The sequence below is a fragment of the Lepidochelys kempii genome, chromosome 7, assembly GCF_965140265.1.
Source record: "Lepidochelys kempii isolate rLepKem1 chromosome 7, rLepKem1.hap2, whole genome shotgun sequence".
In the NCBI taxonomy this organism is placed as follows: Eukaryota; Metazoa; Chordata; order Testudines; family Cheloniidae; genus Lepidochelys; species Lepidochelys kempii.
In genome coordinates this window covers 82,434,211-82,450,946 of record NC_133262.1, presented here as the reverse complement: position 1 = coordinate 82,450,946, position 16,736 = coordinate 82,434,211, and the positions used below count along the sequence as shown (strand labels likewise).

Sequence of the window (16,736 nt, the reverse complement as noted above, 5' to 3'; positions counted from 1 at the left end):
CACATAGCAAGCCTCTGAGTGCAACCCCCCTTATAAATTAAAAACACTTTTTTATATATTTAACACCATTATAAATGCTGGAGGCAAAGCGGGGTTTGGGGTGGATGTTGACAGCTCGCCACCCCCCAAGTAATAATCTCGCAACCCGCTGAGGGGTCCTGACCCCCAGTTTGAGAACCCCTGGGCTAGGTGGTAATATGGCTGAAAAGGATCTGGGAGTTATAGCAAATCACAAATTGATTAAAAGTAAAAAACGCAGTGCTGCTGCGAAAAAGGCGAATATCATTCCACGGTGTATTAACGGGAGTGTTGTATGTAAGACACAGGAAGTAACTGTTCCACTCTACTCGGCGCTGCTGCCCCATTCTGGGCACCACACTTTAGCAAAGATGTGGACAAGTTGGGGAGAGTCAAGAAGAGAGCAAAAAAAATATAATAAAAAGGTTTGGAAAACTGGATATATGAGGAAACATTTAAAAAACCAGGCACGGGGGGGGGAACAGTTTTCAAATATGTTCAGGGCTGCTATAAAGAGCATGGTGATCAATTGTTCTCCACAGCTACTGAAGACAGGACAAGAAGTAATGTGTTTAAGCTGCAGCAAGGAGATTTAGGTTAGGTATTAGTAAAAATTTTCTAACTATAAACGATAGTTAAACTCAGGAATAGTCTTCCAAGGAAGGTTGTGGAATCCCTATCATTGGAAGTTTCTAAGAAAAGGTTCAGCAAATACCTGTCAGGGACAGTCTAGGCTTATTTGATTCTGCCACAGTGCAGGAGGCTGCACTGGAGTTTTCAAGGTCCCTTTGGGCCTTGTACTTCTATGATTCTATGTCACTATGACCCTTGATTTCAAGGTTCTGCACGTTTTTCTGAAATCATTACCCACCAAAGATTGGACAACCACAGGCATGAGCCTGAACTCCATCTTAGGTTTAGATATTATATAACAAAGCATTAACTACTAAACCGTACTGGACTAATCAAAACCTGTTACTCTTAGCTATACATTATTTCCAATTTGTATTGATACTAGTAGCCAGGTACGCACAGTATCAATTCTGATAACTAGCTATAACAACATCTTGCAGACAATGAAATTAGTATAGTCTTTAGCATGAAAACTGCTGTCACTGACAGCAATAATATGAAAGTCTGACACTTAAAAACACTAACCAGTTGGGTGGCAATCTTAAGTCACTGATCTTGCGCAGATCATCCATACAGTCCAGCATAGGAAAGATCTGCTTAGCATGTCTCAGAAAAAACGGAAAGAGATCATCAACGTGACCTGGAAGACAAACACTTTTAACAAAGTTTGCTACTTCTAACGAATATGGGTTCGTGAGATGGGTTTTTTGAAAAAAGTATAACAATAATATGGACTCATTAAGCCTATAATGCAATACAATCTAGTATTAAAAAAAAAAAAAAAAAACACACAAGAAAACAAAATCTAACTTCAGTACAGTGACTTTGGCTATTCCACAGCATCTTACTGAAATTTGTTACAGAAGATTTCCAAAATAGGCAGATTTTTAGGATGATTTGTTTAGGCTAAACCAAATAAAAATTTTAATTTATTTTTGATGCTCTTCAATTAGTATGGTATGACTCCCATCACTGAGTATTTTGTATTAAAATTAAGATGAGTTTGAAACTTTCATGTATAGGTTTGTTAGGGGGTGAAGCTCATTCCTCAACTTGCTTTGACAAATATTTTATGTGCCACTGTATACTATTTTAGAAGCTTATGAAAATTTTAAAAGGATGCTAACAAATATGTTGGGTCCATAATTTAAAGTACAGTAGGTTAAACTATATTTCAAGTATAGAGAATTTTTGTCACATTTAACACTTTAGAACTGCCATTTAAAAATAAAACACTACTGTTTTTGTAGAACATATTCTAAAAGTAGAGCTGTGTGCACTCCTGTGCTGCTTCTATAGCCATCAGCTAGCATCTCCTCTTCATAGGCACAGACATTATTAATTATGTTACAGAATGGAATTACCAGAACATGAATGGCAGTGTCAGTACTGACGACAACAACAAAACACACCAAAGAAACAAAGCAAAGGATCAAAAGTATACTCTCCAGCGTCTACAAAAAATCAAGAGAAAGTAAGCAATATTAAAACCAGTAATCCATCAGAATATTCTCCAACAGCCCCTTAAAGATCATAGAAGTTGTAAAGCCGTAACAGAAAAATATATGGAATGGAAAAAGTAAACATGGCCATCAAGTCTTTTTCTTTAAAATTTGTAACTTGCAAGGAATAGATACTTTTGTGGAAGGGATGTACTTCAGGATATGCAGCTTCATGGTGGTCTGGAGAGCAATAAGTGCTAAAGGGCCAGATCCCACAAAGTGAAGTACGCCTCCACTCCTTCCATTCCCTCTTCAGTGGGCTTCAAGGGCATTGAGCACCTCATAGATTCAGACTCAGTTTTCTTTATCTTTATACAAGCCAGAGTAGGAAGTAAAACTATTAACGAACTAAGTTTTATTTGAAAAGATGTTCTATATACTTGCCTGCACCACAACATATATCATTTAGAATAATGTGTACATCAGCACTCAGGAAACTGGACTCCATAACGTACTTCCTAAAGCTTATAAATGCTTGGTGAAAAAGACGAGCTGTGGAAGGAGGGGAAAAAATTTCACTGTTACATACAAAGTTTCACTTTGAAATACCTAATAGAACAAGCAAAATGTCAATTTAAATCAAGTTACTTAACTAGAAATAATATATTTTTCACAATATATCTTATTCAGATCTTTTGTACACAAACATTCAGATTACAAAAGAAAAGCAAGCTGCTCAGACAATAGTGTTTGCCTGTAACAGTTTTGCTAAAAGCAGCTAAAAAATAAGGCAAAACCCAAGAGGACACATTTGTTTGATGTACGATGTGTGTGAGTTATTCTACTAGAAAGGAAAAAACACAAGAAAAAACATCCAGGTCATAACTTCATTTTAAAATATAATTGGTGCCACAAATTCCATTTTTCTTACCATCCAGCCCATTTTCTCCTCCCAGTCTCTGCATTTCTTTCCGCTTGTAAAACTTATTTAAGATTTTCAGGACTTCACCTGTAAGATAAAAATTTAGAATTTCTTAACTTAATTGACATGTCAGATTAACCTTTGCTCAAAATATAATTAAGAAAGACTACAATTATTTTGTTCAACTCAGTCTAAGGTCCAGATTTTAAAAAGTATTTAGGCATTGCCTAACTTGACTTGGCAGCCTAGGTCTCACTGAAAGTCAGTGGTACTTGAGCTCCTAAGTCATTTTTGAAAGCGGTCTATTTAGGCCTTGCCACACTGAGCACAACACCTAAATACCTTAAAAAATGTGGATCTAAATGTTTGTAAAAAAACGAGCGCTTGTCGTCATGAACACACTCTTACTTTCGTTAAGTTTAATTACAACTGACATTGAGCCTTGTACTGGGGATGGCCATCATCTCAAGTGATTCCAGAGGAATTTCCATACTGGATCAGACCAGTGACCCATTTAGTTCAGTATCCTGTCTCTGACAGAAGCCTATCTCAGATACTTTATAGGAAGGTGCAAGAAAACATGTAGTGCACAGTTACTACTCTTGTTAGTTAATGGTAGGCTGTGACCCAAAGCATAATGGTTTACATCCCATACATACACACACAACCATGACCACTTAGTTTCCTATTAATCTGGAGATTCTGTCAAAGGCTTGTTCAAATCACTTATTTCTTCTTTGATCACAACATAATAACACTAACATTATGTTAGCCCAGTCAAAGAGAATATGCCACTTTCTAAACTGCTAAATAATTTTTTAAATATATAATAATGAAATATATTTAAGACAAGGCTGGAGCCTCCCCTGCAGCTGGTAGCGGGCAGAAGACAGAAAATTCTACAAATTTCACACCAAAAAGTTTCCTGGAAAATACCCCTCAAGGTGACTGCACCAAGAATCAAAGAGGAACCGGGGGAGATGAAGGCTTCCAACCCCACACGTCTATAGGAAAGACAGCACCTAGATCAGAAGAGAGATGCTGCAAGGAGCTGTGTGTTACTGCTCTGACCATTCTCCCCACCAGGCAATATGGGTCCTACAGGAGTTGTGGTACTATTAGCAGATTTCCCCTCCAGTTGCTCAGTAGCACGTACATCATGTCAAGTGACAAGCACGTACATCATGTTATCCTTTCACTCTGCCCATCAGATTATTTTGAGCAAGTAGAGTATCGATAGCATATAAGAAGTCCTTTAAAAAAGCAGTACTGTGTAGTCAGAATATGAACTACGTAAGAATAGTGCACACATGCGCAACAATGTTGATCCTTACAAACCTAAACAGAAATTATCAGACTAATTTTAGGCACCAGTCTTGACAGCTTCCCTTTAACTTAACAGAAAGGAAGACTAAAATGTTAATTGCCTATGTGGCAAATTGAGTGGTTTATGAAAACCTGACTACATATTCACTCAGGCAACAGTTTCTTCTCTACTGTTCTGCATTTCTCCCTTCCCTGCAGTCACCCCTTTACAGTTTGCTAAACATGACTGCAAATACTTCAAGTAACGGAAGTCTAAACATAAATAATAACCATTGCATCCCATCACTTCAACCCCCTAGCCTTAGTTTAAAAAAAGAGAAAAAAATCGAGAATTCACAGATCAATATTTGAATTTGAGTGTTTAGGGGGAAAAGGAAAGAACGAGTTGTTTTAAGAAGATTAACACTTAGAACCAAGATACCAGCCAGAAAACTTTTCAGTGTATAAAATGACAAATCCCAAATTCCAACCAGATTAGACCCCATGCTATAGGATATAAACCTAAATAAATTTAAATGGAAATCTGGTTTTAATCGTAATTCTACCAGCCCTGGCAGTACTATAATTTTAAAACCATTACAAATTAAAACCTCATTTACCTTTAAAATAAAGGGTCACTACCTTTAAACATCTAATAACAAAAGCTACGCGTTAGGTCTTTCTTGAACAGGCAGTTCACCCATTTCAGAAGTATCCAAATAAAAATGGTCAGACAATATAAGCTAATATATCTAGAGTTGGAGCAGTCACTCCAACTTACCCAATACACTTGGCTATTGTAGCACATGGTACAGTGCAAAAGATATATACGTTCTAAGAATCCTGAAACATCAGAAAGCAAGCTAAGCACAGTGTAATAACCCTTAACTCTGCAAGGCAGATGCAGGGTTACATCAGAGTTGCATCTGTTTATGTCAGGTATGAATTTAGCACTTATTAAAAATTAAGAGCCCAGGTGGCAAAAATAGTGTACTTCCATCTGCAACTGAATAGAAGATTGCACTCATTCTACTAGACATGCTTTGTCCATTATCCAGACATTCATGATCTATCCTTTAATTACTTCTACTCATACCTAATATTCCTAAAGCTCTGAAAACATGAAGCTAACTAAATATTATTCTAAAAGTTAACATGACTAATCAAGAGAAAAAGCTAAGCATTCTGAGCAACTACAGGGTAAATTTTACTTTCAAGATTCCCCTTACAAGCTACACGTCAACTGGGCCTCATTTCTGAGCTCACAAAAAAAAAATATATTTTATGAAATAGCTGACCTGGCCACTAAGTACAATTGGTCTAGATCTGTACACATTCCCATCCGCCACGTTTTTGCCAGCCTTTTTTTTTTTTTTAATTTATTTTGTATCTCATGGTGCCAGCACAGACTGCAACAGTTGAATGCCTTAACTTGCACCCTGCAGCATCAGCTAACAAAGGCAGAGTACCAGCAGAACAGCGCGGGGGGACTTTAGCACCACTGTATTGCATTTTCTGTTCAATTCCCAAGCCCTGAGTGAACTAGAACAGCACTCAAACAATTATGAATGCATGGTGAGAATATTTTATTCGCCAGAGCTCTCTCTCTCTCAAAAAAAAAAATAAAATAAAAATAAAAAATGAAACCCCTAAATTCCTCTTTGGACTTTCCAGAACTAGCTTTGAGAAGAGTGGGGAGAGCAGGAGATACTTAATGTTTGACACTGAGTACATGTCCATGAATCTAAACTCAGTTACAGAACTTACAGGTCAGTGTTATTTATTATCCTAAGCAGTAAGGCATTGGGACTACACCATACCTCTTGACTTTAAGCACACTCTCTTCCTTTCTAAGGGCTTGTCTACATTACAGAGCTTTGGCCAATATAATGATGCCAGCAGAGCCCAAGTGTAGATGCAGCATAAGCCAGCAAAATAAGTTAGTCTGCCTGCACAGTAACACCACCTCCCTGAGGTTGCTAGCTAAGCCAAAGAAGAACTCTGTCACCACAGTCACATCTACCCTGGAGGTTTTACTGGCATAGCCATGTCAGCTAGGCGGTGTAATTTCTTTTCTCCCACGCTCGCTCCTAGCCAATGCAGCTATGCCAGCAAAACTTTGTGCCGTAGACCTGGCCTAAACTATTCTACTTCCTCTCACAATTAGAATCTCATGCCTAAGGCCATGTCTTCACTAAGAGAACTTTACTATTAAAGGAATACTGACCTACTATACTGGCGAAGTGCTCCTACGGTGGGCACAGCTACATCAGCAAAGCTGCACTTTCTACCAGTGTGGTAAAACCACCCCCCACACATGAAACAAGATATACCAACAAAGCTGCACTTTTGCTGGTATAGCTGCATCTACACTAGGGACTTCTGTTGCACAACTCTGACAGTCAGGGATCACAACTCTTCATATCGCTGACCAATACAGCAGTGCCAGTAAAAGTCCACAGCACAGATCTAGCCTTAATGTCTGTACACCACCTAGGGACAGCAGAGCCCTGATCCCTAACTGAGACCTCTAGATAGTATGCTACATAATAAAACAATATTACCTCCTCCCAGCTAAGTCAAAGAGCATCTCTCTAATTATTCTTGATCTTTCTGTTGTCTTTTACACAACTGAGCACTCACCATTTACGTTCTACACCTACATGAATCTCTGTTCTCTTGATTATTATTCTGTCTTTCTAATTGTTTTTTCAGCATCACCTTTAGGGGCTCCTCATCTTCCTATCTATTAAAAGCGGTAAAGAGTCCTGTGGCACCTTATAGACTAACAGACGTCTTGGAGCATAAGCTTTCATGGGTGAATCCCCACAGGGATCTATCCTCTGGTTTCATCTCGTCTCTCTCTCTCTGTATATATGCACTTTATATAGATGATCCCCATATTTACCTCTGACCTTTCCCCTTCTGAGCAATCTAGCATAGTTGAAAATTTGACTATTTACTCCTATTCTTCGCTTTGTCTCTCTTAGCCAATCTCTAGTCAGAGGACAGCACTTTAGCTCTCATTCCTTGACTACTTTGCTTCTTTAAGAGCATTTTGTGAGGTACTTTGTCACAGGCTTTTTGACATTCCAAGTAAGTTACAGAAGCTTTGCAGGTTTGTCCCCAACATGTCATATTCACCTAGGTGCTTTTAGTTCTATTTTTAAACCTTTATCCTAAATCTGAAGTAAAGCTCACAAGACTGCAATTCCTAGCATCAGTGTTAGCATTTTTTTTCTTCCAAAGACAGGTTCAACATTTCACACTCTAGTCTTATTGAAGAGTAGCCAATTTCAATGACAGATTGGATATTTTTGCTAGAAGCTCAACTGCCTTATTCTTAAATTCCTTCAGAACTCTTGCACATATACCATCAAGTAAATCCTAGTGATTTCTTGCTCTTAATTTTAAATCAAATTTGTTCTACTAATTCCTATTCTGACACTTTGAACTCTAACAGCACCTCAACTTTATTACCTGAGAAGTGTAGGTCCAAAGGCAGAATCTCTTCATCACTTCCTGTGCTGAAGGCAGATAAAGAGAAGATCACTCAGCTTCTCTGGTATGTCTGTATCTTTTTTTATGCCCTGGTAGACCAATGAACCAACTGACTCTCTCTCAGCTTTCCTGATCTACTTAAAATATTTCCTGTCATTTATTTTATGTCTTTGGCTATTTATTCTTCAAAACCCCTTCAACAATTAACTTTCATGTTATATTTCAGAGTAACAGCCATGTTAGTCTGTATTCGCAAAAAGAAAAAGAGTACTTGTGGCACCTTAGAGACTAACCAATTTATTTGAGCATAAGCTTTCGTGAGCTACAGCTCACTTCATCGGATGCATACTGTGGAAACTGCAGAAGACATTATATACACAGAGACCATGAAACAATACCTGGATTTGTGCTGGAAATGGCCCACCTTGATTATCATGCACATTGTAGGGAGAGTGGTCACTTTGGATGGGCTATTACCAGCAGGAGAGTGGGGTGGGAGGAGGTGTTGTTTCATGGTCTCTGTGTATATAATGTCTTCTGCAGTTTCCACAGTATGCATCCGATGAAGTGAGCTGTAGCTCACGAAAGCTTATGCTCAAATAAATTGGTTAGTCTCTAAGGTGCCACAAGTACTCCTTTTCTTTTCATGTTATATTTTACTTGACACAGTTTGATCCTTTCCATTTCCTTTATTAGAATTGAAATTTCATTTTCTGAAGGTTACCTGCTTCACTCAAACAGCCTCTTGAACCTTGCCATTAAACAACCCTTTTTTCGCCTTTCCCTTCCTGATTCCTTTTTGTGTAGAGGTGTGACTATTACAGTGTGCTTAAATAAACTGCATGCTGAGCCAAAGGATTTAAATTCACTCACCTTTAACATAGGGTCTTTTTGACTAGCTTCTTCTTATTTTTAAAACCTCCTTTTTCAAGTTTAATGTCACAGTGCCAGTTTTTCATATGATTTCTCCCCCAAGGATGTTGAGCTAATTATATTATGGTCACTTATGAGTTAGTTGCTCAGCTATAATTACTTTTTTAATCAATTCATAAGTTCTTTAGAACTAAGTTAAGAATAATTGTTCCAAGAAGCAACCATTTTAAGGTGTGTGGAAATTGCTTCTCTGAACCTTTTCCCACGCTGACATTTGACCAGTTTATATACAAGTAGTTGAAATCACCCTTTCTTATTGTTTTATTATACTTAGCTGCCTCTGACTTCCCAGCACATTGTGCATTCAACATCCTTTTCCTGATCAGGATGCCACCAGTAGAATCCTATTACATTTGTATTCTTATAACATTAATTTATTTGTACTTTAACAAAATTTTAAAATGGCTACAAGACCAAGTTACTAATACAGGCTTGTCTGTAAAATATCAATTAACCGTGCTAAAACTAACTCAGAGAGGACAGGCATTTTAAAAGTACACCTCCTCTAGTGAACTTGATAAAGAAACTCAGGATTTCCAGTTAGTTATAGACAGATTGCAAGACATTCTATGTTTAAAGTATATTTAGTTAAACTACCAGGAAGATATTTCAAACTTCAGTTTTGTTGTTTGAAAAAACTTAAAACAAATCTATGTAAGGAGACTTCAGAATCGATAGCCTTTCCAATTTTAACCCACTCTTGCATAAAAACCTTATGGCACCTACAGGTCCTATGGAATTATATTATGCACAAAATTTAATAGTGTGCATCTTTGAGTCTGCATGATGTGTGGAATTGAGAGTTTAAAAAGTTAAGCAGCATACCCATTATCAAAGTCTTCATAACCTTAATTGTTAAGCTGCCAATGTTCATTTGAGTGTTCTGGAATTTTTGGCTACTACAAACGGTTACTCATTAAAATTAACAAGTGATTCATTGCAGAATTACGCATACTGTGGAAAATGGTCAGCCTCATTATTTACAGGATCAGTTATTACATCTTTTAATCCACTTATAACTCTTTCCTGAGTTTTACTTTGAGAATGCAATTTTATAGAATCTTTGTTCAAAATTGCTAACAATGAAAGGAATCACACAGTACACATTCAGCATATCCATAGAGAGCTTTAAAGGTTTGAGGGTTTCTTGTTTTTTTAAGAGAGGGATGAATATTTGAAAAGATAAATGTTGTTAGATCTTTTCCTTACTATTACTGCTGCACTTCAAAGTACAGAACCTACTGGGAGCAGAACAGAGAAAGCTAGAGGACAGACATTTGCTTGGAGGGCTCTTGCATTGCATTCCTCACAAACTTAGAGCACGAAAACATCAGTTCTTTTAGCCATTTTAAAGTAATCGATTATTTGTGGAAAGGTGAAGAATTTAACTAATCTGTCAAGATAGGCCTTGTTCTCTGCCCATAGGTTACTAGAGATCAAACAGATTCTATGTGTGTGTTTCCTAAACCATTTTTCAAAGTTATAATTTTGAACAAAAAATACTGAAATGCATTTCTAATACACATCAAATAAAGACCACTGATACAGCCCACTTAGCTGGTTATCTGGCTCTACTTGCTATCATCTTTCAGTCTAGTTCTACTGTATGCAAACTCTCTTTGCCCTTTAAAAGCATGTGAAGGAAGCTAGAAGATGTAACAAAGATACTAATTCTCTGGTTTACTGGTATTTGAATTCTCAATCACTGCCAGTTCCAGGCTCCAGCTGCTACTCAAGGAGGAGTCTTCACACACCTCAGACTTAGGAAGGCACGACAGTTCAGGATTTCCACCTAACACTCTGTGTGGCAATAATCACAATAATAATAATAAGCTTGCTATAAAGTAATACCAAACAAAGTAAGATTAAGAAAATATTTTTTCATACAACACACAGTCAGTCTGGAACTCTTTGTCAGAGGATGTTGTGAAGACCAAGACTTTAATAGGGTTCAAAAAAGAGCTAGATAAATTCATGGATGATAGGTCCATCAATGACTATTAGCCAGGATGGGCAGGGATGGTGTCCCTAGCCTCCGTTTCCCAGAAGCTGGGAATGGGCGACAAGGGATGGATCACTTGATGATTCCCTGTTCTGTTCATTCCTTCTGGAGCACCTGGCATTCATCACTGTCAGAAGACAAGATACTGGGCTAGATGGACCTTTGGTCTGACCCAGTATAGCAGCTCTTATGCTCATATTATTTTGATAGGTTTCCCACTTCCCACCAGTACGTTTTGCACAGACCATTTACTGTCCAAACTAACATTAGATTAGGACAGCATCTAATAATCTAATGCATTATCTAAAACTGTTTTAATTTAGATCCTGCACTCTTTAGAGCACCAGTGTCATTTTCAGCTTTATACAGCACCAAGAGCTCAACAAAATTGTCTCGTTTAGCAAGTCCTAAGGTTTTTATGGCACGTATTGACAAAATTACATTGCTCCTGAGTGGAAGAGGACAAATAAATTCAGAATTAATAAGTGAATGATTTTTAAAAAAACTTTAAAAAGAAAAACTGGATTACACCTAGCATCTCGAAAGAAAGCTTTGAAGTTCTAGGGAAATATTGATCACATATATGGGGACATGAAAACAAACAAAATGTTTGAAAGGGCACAAGGCATTTCCTATTTTGTTTTAATTTAAACTCCACATAAACTAAAGGATCATGCAAGATGACAAGAATTACAACTACTGTACATGACTTCTAAAATAAACTAAACTAGAGCAAGAGATTCTTTTATTTTCTTCCAATGCCAGAGTTCAATATTCCATAATGCTCCTACAACACTCAACAGCTTCAGTAGCACAGAATGCATTAAAGTGAATACAATTCCCTACAAGGCTTTAGTTGTTAATGATGTTAACCACTGAAACACACACAGAATCCTGCACTTATGTTCCAGCTAGAAAGTGTTTCTGCTCATCTTTAAAAATGAAACCAAGAAGAAAAAATCTCAGTCTTTGACAAACAGCTGTTAAAGAACATTATGGTTATGACAGGTCTGGTCAAGCTCCCCCTGCTGGACGCTGATCAGACTGCTGTGAAGGGCACCAAATGTTGACTCCCACGTGCCCTTAGCTTGCTGGGACTGGTAAGAGTTTAGGCATCATCCTAGCTTTGGCCCCCCAGACCTGTGTCTCAGATTTAATAATTTTATTAAGATAATGTTGAAATAAAAAGAAAACGGTACAGAGTTTAAGCATAAAAGTTTCTGGTTATCAGGAAATAAGGTACAGATTATCAAGGGGTGCGAAATTTGGTTTAGGAACGGGTGGCGTAAGGGATACATAATGTGCAATCTCCCCGATTGGGGGTAAAAGTTTAACCGGTCAAAGTACAGACATTGAGATATGGGGGTATGTTGTCCATATAATGGATATGTTCAGGTGTGGAGTATAATGAATGGATACGATGATGGGGATGGATCTACCCTCATTTGGTGGGATTTAATGTTCAGTGAGTTTATGGTTCCAGTTCATATGTTCCAATGGAAAAAGTCTCTCAGTCCCTTTCCCATAGTTGATGCACGATGTCGTACCAGCTCACACCTCCTGGTACTGTCAGTGGCTGGTGACATGTTTGATGTAGATGTCCCTGGACCATCGGATGGTGTCCGAGACCATGAGGTGCTGCATGAGCCGTGCGTAGCGTCAACCGATCCCACAGGTCCGCAGCACACGCTCATTGCAGGGGTCCCAAGCGCCCAGGGCTCTGATGATCAGGGCATTCATCTGCACCTCGTAGTCCTTCGCTCTCAGGGTGTCGGCCAGAGGGGCGTATTTTTCCAGCTTATGAGCTCGGGCTTCCCAGAAGGCCGGGGTCCTGTTCTCAAAGGAGACCGTGATGTCGACGAGGATGATCTTTTTCTGGGCCTTGTCAGTGACTACCACGTCAGGTCGCAACTGGCTGTCAGTACCAGGGATGGCGCAGTTCACGGCGACCTCCCCCAGGCGTGGTGCGATGGCTTTCACTAAGCGGTTCTGGATGGCGTTGGGGCACAGCTGCCAGGGTCTGGAGTAGGGCTTGCAGCTGCACAGGACGTGGGGCAGGGTCTCGTTGGAGTAGCCGCACTTCCTGTAATGCTTGTCTCGGTTCCCGTGGCGGACGGCTCTGTTGAGCGGGACACAGTTGAGCCGGTGCGGTGGATGAACCACCAGTCAGCGAAACGGGTGAAGCCACCCCCGGCGAGGAAGTGGTTGCTGGCGTCCCACTTGCTAGTCAGTTCAAAGGCTTTACCCTGGTCCGGTTTACGCTTCAGGGCTTCCATGTACAGCGAGTGGATGGCTGCCTTCAGGGTCCTCTCCAGCATGCCACTGGCGCTCGGGGTGATGATGGTGTTGTCCTCAGACCTGATCTGCGGCACTCGGACTCCCAGCTCCTGGCACTCCTCGCACCACTCCCAGCAGCAGCTGATGCGCTTCCCCAGGCGACACGTGGCATTGCGAGCACAGGACCACAATGAAGCGATGTTGCGCCCGTCCCGTCCGAATTCACCATCCAGGGAACCGCTCAGGAAGCTGGCGGTGTCTTGGTTGGAGGGGGCTCTGCCGATCCGCTTCTTTGTTGCGTCATGGAGGGCGTTTGCTGCGATGTTCCTTACCATGGCATCGGGACACGTCAGCAGGAGGAAGGTGTGGGTGATCACCGCGATGTCACACAGGTCACTCATGCGGGGGACATTGGCACCACCATGCCTGTGGGCGATATAGACCAGATTGTTGCTGGCTCTCTGGGGAAGGAACAGCCACTTCTTCACCAGCTGCCAGACGATCTTGCCTGCCTTGTTGAGGGGTACCTTCGCCACGGCGGATCCCCTTCGGGCGAACGAGATGCGGGGGATCAGGAAGGTGTTCAGGGCTTTTATCTTCTGCCACGGTGCTAGCAGGGAGGCGTCGATCTTGGCAGCATCCTGCAAGATCTCCTGGATGGTGTCCTCGGGTGTCTGCCGAACACGGAAACCCGTCGGCGTGCCGAGGTGCCGGTACGCCTGCCCCTCTGCCAGGGGAATGACGGGCTCGCCCTGGATCTGGAACCCTGTCATCTGCACCGAGTCCCTTTTGCTGCCGTTGATGTGGAGAGATGCACGCTTCTTTGCATTGAAGCGAAGCCCCATCCAATCGGCAGCTCGACTGGTGGCATCTAGCATATGTTGGAGGTTCTATGGGTCATCCGCGATCAGGACCAGGTCATCCGCGTAAGCCAGGAAGCTCATCCTCTCACCATGGAGGTTGAAGCCATCTGCGCCATTGGAGATTGCTTGCAGCAACGGCTCCATGGCGAGGTTAAAGATGATGGGGCTGAGGGGACAGCCCTGCTTAACTCCGCTCTGGATCGGGATCTCGGCGGTCTCCCCTTCGACCGAGCAAATGGTGGTGCTGCATCCCTCGTACACCTCTCGGATCACATGGAGGAAGTTCTCTGGCATCCCAAACTCCTGGAGTGTGGCAAAGATGTGGTGGTGGGGCATGGACCCAAAGGCCTTAGCCAGGTCGAGCCATGCTACCGTGCACTGCCTCCGCGCCCTTCTGGCCGTTTCAATGATGGTTTGGAGGACAAAGTTGTGTTCATAGCAGCCCTCGCAGGACATGAAGCCTTTCTGGGTGGAGCTGATGGCTCCCCCGCTCACCGACCACTCCATGATCCTCGACGCCAGGCAGCTGGCATAGAGCTTGTACATTGTGGAGCAGAGGGAGATGGACTACTCTTGGCAGGGGACCCTGCAGACCAATTATCTAGGCCCTAAAATTAGTGCTGCCTCCCCAGCAGCTCTATCACATTCCCCAGAATCTCACCAGAGAATGAACCTTCTGGTTTACAAGTTCTCTCTTTAAGGGTACATGACAGTGAAAGCAAACAGACAGACTCTGTACAGGATTCTAAACACAACTGTTCTTTACTAAGTTAACATGAGAAATACACAGATCTATACACATGCTTCAGATTCCTCCCTACTCTGAAGAATTCCTTTGGCTTGGGCTGAGCTGTCCACGATCTTTCCCTTGCAGCTCATGGTTTTTCTTCAGGCTCCTGGAACCTTTCTATCTGAGCTGACCATCTCTGACCTTGGCTGGTCACCCAGAACAGACCACCTGCCACAAAAGCCTACCCATCTCTTCCTCTCTCCTGACAAAGCTTCCTGTTTATCCGATAGTCTCCTGAGTTTATCTATCCCCATACCAACACCTGGGCCCTTGGTTCTCTTCTTGGGGATTTTCCATTCCCCCTGCAGAGAAGATGGAGGGACTAGCTTCTTTGCTTAGACATCCTCCTTTGCATATCCATTGTCCCAAGATGGTTCTACCTGAACAGGCGACCATTTAATGATCTAATAAACCACCACAGTAACTGGACTGGGATAAATGTGCTACAGTCCCTCTCAGCAAATGGTGAATTCACCATTCACTGAGGATGCACTTGCCATAATACAATAATCCATAACAGCAGCTTTGTAACACCATCCAGAATTCATGTGTTGTACATAGACAGATTCCCCAAGTCATCACACTGGTGCCTGAAGATGATCCTCCAAGATACAGTGGTGTGTGTAATAAGTTTCTAACATAGATGGGCATTTACCAGAAATGCTCATGAGCAGGTATGTTTGATTTTGATCTGGAGAAAATTCAGCCATTTGGCAGCATTACCACCTGCACTCCACAAAGTGAAATTTGAGGAAACTTTTTCAGATGCAGACTGGTTAGGATTTGTGATAGTGAAGTTATGAAGCTACCACATATAAAAGTGACTGCCCACAAGATTTCAACCTAGCCAGTGAAGAGCCCACTATGGTAATCCAACATTTTCCATAATAAGGGGCAAAGAAAACAAAATCACAGGTTCTTCCTCCAAATATAACACACCTTGTAGGCCTTCAACAAATTAAGATTTGTAGTTTCTTGGTTACATTTGTTTTATCACTATGCTTAAGGAACAATCACCATATCTGAACAATTCAGAGGTCCTTGCCCCAGGTCTGTTAAAAGGAAATGATAACAGGTAAATAATTCAGTAATATACGGGTAGATATGTCCTACGCTAATGATGAAGACACTGTAAAGGAAAGAAGATTTCTTATATATTTCTGTTCTTGTAACATCACATTTCTCTACTTTTCTAATAAGAGACTACAGTTCTCCATAAATAGATAATATTCTAACAGCTACTTGCTACAGCATGACAGAGGGACTTCTGCACCAGGTAGGAGGTAAAGAGAGTTTAGCATAGGCCTGAATTGTAACAATGCCAAGACTGATCCCTTCAGATACGTTGTTTTGACTACTTCCTGATATAGTTACAATTCGGGACTACGCCAAACGCTGTTCACCTGCTACCTGACGCACGGTCCCTCCACGTCCCGGACGGCCCAGCACCACTTACTCTTGTTGAGCGGCTGGGTGAGCTCGGCCCCGATGTCCCCCTCCGGGCTCGGCCCCAGGGGCTGCACGTGCAGGGGCACGAACAAGGAGGTGTCCAGGGCTCTGCCGCCGTTCCCCTCGGACGAGGAGGAGGCGGCAGCGGCCCGGCTCGGGTGCCGCAGGCCCCCCAGGCTCCGGAAGGCGGCAGAGGCGGCGCCGGCATAGCGGGGCGAGAGTCCCAGGTGGGGCGGCAGCCGGGACAGTAGCCATACGCAGCGATACATAGACGCAACACCCTCCGCTCCGCCGGCAAGTGGCGGCGCGGCCCGACTGCGTCATCACAGAGTGACACAGGCCCCCGAGCAGGGCTGCCCGGTAAGGTGCCTGAATGGGGAAAATATTAACAAAGATGGCAACAGCCCCGCCAGGCTTGCTATGCATCCAGAGGGAGAGGAAATGCTGAACCCGGCGGCGCCCCTTCCGCCAATACCCGGCCCGAAACCCTCCTTGGTCTCTAACACGGGGACGGCCAGGCAGGCAGGGCTGCCGCCGGCGATTAACGATGACGAGATTAGGGTAGAAGGGCCCAGGGCGGGGACTTGCCTGGGTGTCAACA

General features: G+C 42.0%; 1 protein-coding gene across 1 annotated transcript in view; it reads right to left on the bottom strand.

Moving 5' to 3' along the window:
* SUPV3L1 (Suv3 like RNA helicase) overlaps positions 1 to 16,452 on the bottom strand; it is a 35,859-nt gene extending 19,407 nt beyond the window's left edge. Inside the window, exons 1-4 of the mRNA XM_073353510.1 lie at positions 16,143 to 16,452; positions 3,025 to 3,102; positions 2,538 to 2,645; positions 1,177 to 1,291 (exon numbers count right to left, since the gene is read on the bottom strand). Coding sequence (XP_073209611.1) covers positions 1,177 to 1,291; positions 2,538 to 2,645; positions 3,025 to 3,102; positions 16,143 to 16,404 — 563 coding nt within the window. The 5' untranslated portion in view covers positions 16,405 to 16,452. The remainder of the gene's footprint in view (positions 1 to 1,176; positions 1,292 to 2,537; positions 2,646 to 3,024; positions 3,103 to 16,142) is intronic.
* Between the last annotated feature and the right edge of the window lie 284 nt (positions 16,453 to 16,736).